Below are 6,747 nucleotides of genomic sequence, written 5' to 3' on the forward strand. Positions count from 1 at the left end.
ATTCTTTACAGTTTAAAAACGAATTCGAATACGGTCAAATTTGATTTTGAACGTGATTTTTTTAAGTTTGTCGAAATGGGGCAAATAATATACCGTTGGATAGCTATCAAAAATGTGAAACTTAGTCATGTTGAACGTTTTCTCAAATTCGCAATCGTTGATGAGTAATTTTGAATACGGTGAGACACGTCGTGATGTTTTTCCGTAAAAAAAAGCAGAGTACTTGTACTGAACTATGTATGTGTCCATACTGATTTACTTTTCACAGAGTATTTCTGAAAGGTTCCAAAACGAGAGTACTTGAACGGATGTCCGTATGAATTTGTCCTGAGCATGTTTTCATAGACTAGACTTTTACTCTATTTTTTCGGTATATGATTTTCCTCGTAATGTTTCAATGGTACACGATATCATAGTCACCGAACTTGCATGGTTTATATGTTGAACTGAATCATATTCTTTTGAAAAGAAAATTTTCATGTGTTTTTTTAACTCAACTTTTTTACAATGATGTGTTGGACTATGTTTGTACTGATTTATGTGTGTGTTTGTACTGATATATTTTTCATAGAGTAGTTTTGAAAGGTTCTGAAAAAATAGTACTTGAACTGATGCCCATATAGATTTGTACTGAGCGTGTTTTCACATACTAGATTTTACTGTTTATCTTTGATATGGTTTTCCTCGGTTTACGATATCATAGTCCTCGAACTTGCATTGTATATACTATTGAGCTGAATGATATTTTCTCATAAAGAAAAGAGAAAAAAATCATGTGTTTCTTTTTGCAACGATGTTTTGGACTTCTCTCGTCTCAACTACTGTTTTCCATTAACATAGGTTTATCATTTGATAAAAAAAGTTCTTACTAAACAAAATGTTTTGAAATTTTTCACCGACAACACATGAACTTCTGAGTTCTCCCGATCATACAATATAATACATAGAATAGATCATAATAACATTTATCACAAAAAAAAGTGTTGAGCGGTCACTGCTCCATGTATCATCTTCAACTAATGGAAGTATGTCGTGCAATACACCATCTCATGAAGATAGTGTGTCCATTGCCCAATGCTTCACCGATCCTTTTGTAAAATCAACATCTTCATCAACCTGTCACACAACATAGTAAATAGTGTGAGCACAAAATAATACAAGTGAATAGATTATTTTGACTTATATGACTAGATTATTTCAACTACCTCGGGGTTGATCATGAACTTATAGAAGTAGAAAAAAGACTGTAATTCTAAATGTGTTTTCTCATCTGAATTGACAGTGTCATCATCACTGAACTTGCATAGTTTATATAGTTTCACTGACTGAATTTCTTCCCGAGAAAAGTTTGTGTTTTGAACTTATACGCTAGTGACCCATTTTTAGTAATGATTGAAGAGCTTGAACAATCCATAGACAAGAGAATTACGTTTTCAAAAAAAAATTTGTTATGATGTATTTAACTAAAGCCACATCAACTTTTTCAGAACAGTGCTAATAATACAATCTTTTAAGAGTAATTTTGAATACGGTGAGACCCATTATGCTGTTTTTCTATTTGAAAAACAGAGTACTCGTACTAATCTATGTGTGTGTTTGTACTGAGGTATTTTTCAAAGAAATTTTGGATGTTTCTGAAAAAAGAATACTTGAACCGATGTCCGTATGGATTTGTACTGAGCGTGTTTTTACATATAGACTTTACTCTATTTTTTGGTTATCATAGTCCCCGAAATAGTTTATATCGTTGAGCTAAATGATATTTTTTCAAAAGGAAGATTTTTCGTGTGTTTCTTTTTTTAACTCATTTTTTTGCAATGATGTTTTGTACTTCTCTCGTTTTGTGACTTGAACTTTTACCATTTGAATTTTCATGGGGTTTCTTTTTGTTTGAGTTTTTTTTAACTTATCTGGGACGTCATATTGAACTTACAATTTTTTTATTTGTGAACTTGTTGTGTTTTTACAATGCCAATATATGGAGGAGAGCAAGGCGAGGGCAACATAGAAGGAGGCTGCGTGTGGGGATCGTGGAAGCACCGCGGGGCTGAGCCACAAACGGTGGTTGATGGCGAGCCGATATGACACGACGTGCGGCGGACAGGCGTGGGGATGGATGGGCAGCGCATGACATGTCGCTTTAGATGCGCCTGTTGGACTGATCTCCATGTCCCATCTGGATGGATTAGTTGCAGAACTTGGACGTTTGCTTCGACGTCAACGTCACAGGATACGAAAAGCTAACCATATTTTAATTTTGAACTGATCATTGTTTTTAATTTGCACTGATCAATGTTTTTGATTCAAACCATTTTTTCATTCTTGCACGCACATCAAATTGTCATGTATACCTTCTTTGAAAAAGTAGCAATCATCTCATCATATACAGAAAATTTTCCACACATATAATACATGTACATGAATAACATATACACCACACCGACTGCACATTTTCATACATGAATGACATATACACCACACCGACTGCACATTTTCTCACTATTAGAAGCCTCTTCAGATTTAATGGTTTGTACTGGGCATAACAACAAATTAACCAAAAACCGAATTACGAAGGTCAAAGTTCTTGAATTATAGACCAAAAAACAAGCAAACAAAGGATAAATAGAGGATTGTCATGATCTAAGAGAGATCAATTGCAATACACTTTCACTCATTTTTCACTCAGTAATAGCATGGCTGAATAATAAGTTCAAAACTAGAGCAGTTTTTCCTTTCAGTATCATTGGACACGAGCTCCATCAGGAAGCTTGCGTGGTCAGTAGCAAGTTGGTCCTGCAATTGTGTCGACGTGGAGAAGGAGCCTCCAGGTCAGCCCGCAACAGGGTAACTTCTCTGCGCTGCAAGAAATCAAAAGCAGTAACTGTACATATTTTGGACACACAAGCATAATGAAAATTTGCAAAACTAACATGGTGTATCCTGTCCTGATACAAAGTACTGATGCTTTGGGAATTTTTGAACAGAGAACATAAGTGCAGGCGGCTCGAGCGTCAAGAGCAGAAGAGCATGGGCTCACCGAGGAAGTAGGTAGACAGACGACAGTGGTGAGGTCCTATGAGGGGACGGGCGGGGCGGCAAGCGGGAGGTCAGGAAGCAGTGGTGCCGGTGGTCGGGGTCGCCCGGTGCTACACTGATCACCTCCACATAAAACCAATATTTTTGCTGCAATATCACACATGGCCGTGTGGGTTGTGGTTCTTGCAAACCGACTGTCCTCAGCTTGGTATTCGTCTCCGTCGATAGACGAGTGAACTCTGTTAGAAATACAACTAGAACTATATATACATCGAGCTAGGAATACACTTGTGTTCCTTTTCAAAAAAAGACTAAAGACTATATGAGCTCTGTTAGAAATACAACTAGAACTGTAGTAACATAACATATTCTACTCCCCTACCCTACCCCAACCTCCCTTCGCGCACGACCACCATTCAAAGCTACTCCATGTGCGGATCCGCCTTGGTCGCTCAAATAAGAACTGGCCAAAACTGCATTTCTCTCACAATTTTTTCTTTGTTGTTATTATACTTATTTATTGTTCATCTCCGAACTTTCTCAGATTTAATATATGACCTTCTAGAACCTTTTTATTTTGAAACTCTTTCCTGAACATCTTACGTTCTTTGAACTTCCAACACATATTTTTGTTGTCCTTTTTATATAGACAAAAATGCATATATTTCTAACAGAACTAAGATACTGGCACTTCTTTGATGGTTGTAGTTCTAGACTTTTGCACTAACTGGTTTTGAGTTCAACATACAAAAGAGCAGCATACTACTGGGATAAATAGGCGAACCCTTCAAGAGAAGCAAGAGACACATAGGCACTAACCATCTCCAGAAATATCACTGTTGTTTATTTGTTCAGAGGTATGCACAAGTTAAGTTTGTTTCACGGCTACCTCATCCTCCCATTTGAAACTGTAAATAAAACACTGAACAACCTTGTATTTATTCGTTCAAACCAAGAAAACCTTCAGCCGTTATACGTCACAAAGAAATCCAGGAACACTAATGTTAATTTGGTGGAGAAATGCGTCCATGAGTATTCAACGCATTACCCATGAGCTAAGTTGCGGGAAGAGATACCGCATCCATCCATTACTGGGAGAAATTCGGGGGTGAAGTAAAGGGCAAACCTTGCTTGAGCAAGCCCGCACCGGCTTGTTCATATGCGTTGCTGCAGAATGATGGATGGCTGACCGGAGAAACGAGACAATGGATCCCCTCCCCGCTGCCGAACAGCTGCGCTCGGCGGTCCCCGGCGAGACAGCAGATGGAATGGATCCTCCTGAGCAGCATCTCCGACGCCATGTATACCCCCTCTCTTCTAGCTTTCCCCTGCTTAGGTACAAGTAGATGTACTAAAAAGAATTCAAAAGATGAACTAAAAACAATTGAAGCTCTTCAAAAGCATTCAGGAGAGATAACAAAAACCTAAAACGCGCGGGCGACACAGTTACTAGAACCGGGCCATAAGGACTAGATCCAAAACTATCAATATAAGTTGATTTTTTTTGTAGGTTCTTGGGAATGAGAATACCTGTTTTTTTGGCAACAAAGAAACATCAAAAAGGATATTTCATTTCTTGTAAGCATATCAACAAACAACTTGAAAGCAGTAGGAATAGAACAAGTTCTTAGTTCTTACCATTGGGGACCTGCCCACTTGCGTGATCTGATGTCCACTCGTGCGAGTAGACCTGACGCACACACCATCGGGGACCTGCCCACTGTGCGAGATCGAACTGAACCCGCTCGTGATGCCAAGGTCGACTGAACTTACGGTCTCTCGAGATCTCAATTGATTGTGTTACAAATATACACACAAATCCAAACGAGCTCATGTGAGTGCATATTAAAAAGATAATTGAGTTCATCTATATTAATCGGAGAAGTTCAAACAGAAACTTTTCTTGAAAAAATGTACTGTTTTTGCTATAACAACTATAGTCATCTTGCCAACCATGTATATTTAACTGGTTAAAAAGATAATCAAGTTCATGTATATTAACCGGAGACGTTCAAAAAGAAACTCTTAATAATAATTATATTCATCTTGCCATCCATTCAGTTTTTGCTGTAACAAAATTCAAACATTTAAAAAGTTTGTACTGGTGTGGCGTAGCCTCAGTTCTTTGACAGTTTTAATTTTGTCTGCACTTACCAGTTTCCCAATTTCGAACTTACAGAATTTTATACCACAAACTTCTACAGGTTTATTTAATTTCTCAGGAACAAAAAACAAAGGTGTTTGGACTCAAGAATTATAGAAAGAACAAAACCATATGTGTGAACTTATCTGGAGGCTTTTGCTGAACGGAGGAGACGAGATGACGCAGGAGCAAAACCCGACTCCTTGAATATACAGTAGTTATGCAGTTATGCTGTCAATACTTCTTTGAGTTCTGATTTCTGAACCTTCACAGTAGTAATACATGTACTGTGCAATAACAATTCTGTCGTTGAGCAACTGATCTCAGAACAAAAACACTCCTGCAGTGCACACACCAAATCATGATAAAAATAGAGGCAGCAAGAAGCAATCACCAACCTCACCTGCACGTGTTTTTTGAGTGAACCAACATAGAGTGAAAGTTGTACGCAAGCATAAACTTCAATACTTCATCCTGTTTTTTGTTGAGCACATGTGTGTATATTGGAAAAGAAATTTATTTCGTACAATTTTTTTGTGAGCAAAAATGGAACACACTCCTCTCTTAAGCATTAGAACAAACACCCACGGGGCACAAATGCCACTCATTCTGTAGTAGCTCAATAAGCATCAAATCCTTCCCAAATTTCTTCAGTTCATGTATAATAGCAGAAGCAGCAGCTAATCTGTCACCACTTACTCACCTCGCGGACTATATACTAGTGGTAGAGAGAGGAGGCCGGAGAGCCAATGCACCTGTGCACGCCAACGTAGTTGTTGCTGTGGAGGGAGCAATCGGCCTGTGGAGGGAGCAATCGGCATCGCCCGAAAGATACGCGGTGGCAAGACACCGGGAGGGAGGCAGCGGAGGGTGGCACGGGGGAGGCAGGCGGCGGAGGGCGGCGCGGGAGAGGCAGGCGGCGGAGGGCGGCGTTGGGGACGGAGGCGGCGGAGGGCGGCGTTGGGGAGGGACGCGGCGTCCGGCGGCGTGGGGAAGGGAGGCGGCGGCCGGCGGCGTGGGGAAGGGAGGCGGCGGCCGGCGGCGTGGGGAAGGGAGGCGGATCCCGCCGGTGTTGCGGAGGAAGGCAGAGGCCGGCACGGGAGGGTGGCGGCGATGGCGCTCGGGAAGGTGGAGGTGAGGTCGTGGGGCCGAGCCGAGTGTGACGGTTGGGCATGGACGGATCGCCTCCTATAAGGACGGACAGGTAATAGAATAATATTGTGTGACTAGTAACATAATAACTCAATATATATGCCTGCATAACATCTTCATCATTATTATCAGTACATCCTACGCAGGTGAGTTAGGACGCATTTGATCCCAGAAAGATATCTATCCGTCAAACTAAAGGACTGCTTCAAACTAACAACGGTACATAATATCCAACAAAAGAGGATCATGCTACAGCAGCAGGATACATGACTCAGTCTAGATATCAGTACAAATTAAGTTGTGCATATTTGCTGTTGGCATGAACCATATCGCCGCATGTCGGGTTTGCAAAAGCCATCCATCGCATGGAAGCTTGATGCTTTTCACACACTGAAGATTTATCAGGTAACAAGCTT

At 40.4% G+C, this 6,747-nt stretch overlaps 1 protein-coding gene across 5 annotated transcripts; it reads right to left on the minus strand.

Annotated features, from left to right (window-relative positions):
* Positions 1-2,384: 2,384 nt before the first annotated feature.
* LOC123165517 (uncharacterized) lies at positions 2,385-6,369 on the minus strand. 5 transcript variants are annotated; one of them, XM_044583178.1, is made up of 5 exons: positions 5,935-6,359; positions 4,675-5,519; positions 4,163-4,387; positions 3,038-3,275; positions 2,497-2,858 (listed from the first exon to the last, which is right to left on the minus strand). In XM_044583178.1, the coding sequence occupies exons 2-5, from the start codon at positions 4,901-4,903 to the stop codon at positions 2,777-2,779; spliced, it is 774 nt and encodes a 257-aa protein (XP_044439113.1). In that variant the 5' UTR covers positions 4,904-5,519; positions 5,935-6,359; the 3' UTR covers positions 2,497-2,776. The 5 variants fall into 5 exon arrangements, 2 of the variants coding, with proteins under 2 accessions (XP_044439113.1, XP_044439114.1); XM_044583179.1 differs by having other exon boundaries at positions 4,163-4,364; positions 4,675-4,833; positions 5,326-6,357; XR_006483023.1 differs by lacking the exon at positions 3,038-3,275 and having other exon boundaries at positions 2,497-2,853; positions 4,163-4,364; positions 4,675-6,356.
* Positions 6,370-6,747: the final 378 nt, after the last annotated feature.

Source organism: Triticum aestivum, chromosome 7D (assembly GCF_018294505.1).
Source record: "Triticum aestivum cultivar Chinese Spring chromosome 7D, IWGSC CS RefSeq v2.1, whole genome shotgun sequence".
Lineage (NCBI taxonomy): Eukaryota > Viridiplantae > Streptophyta > Magnoliopsida > Poales > Poaceae > Triticum > Triticum aestivum.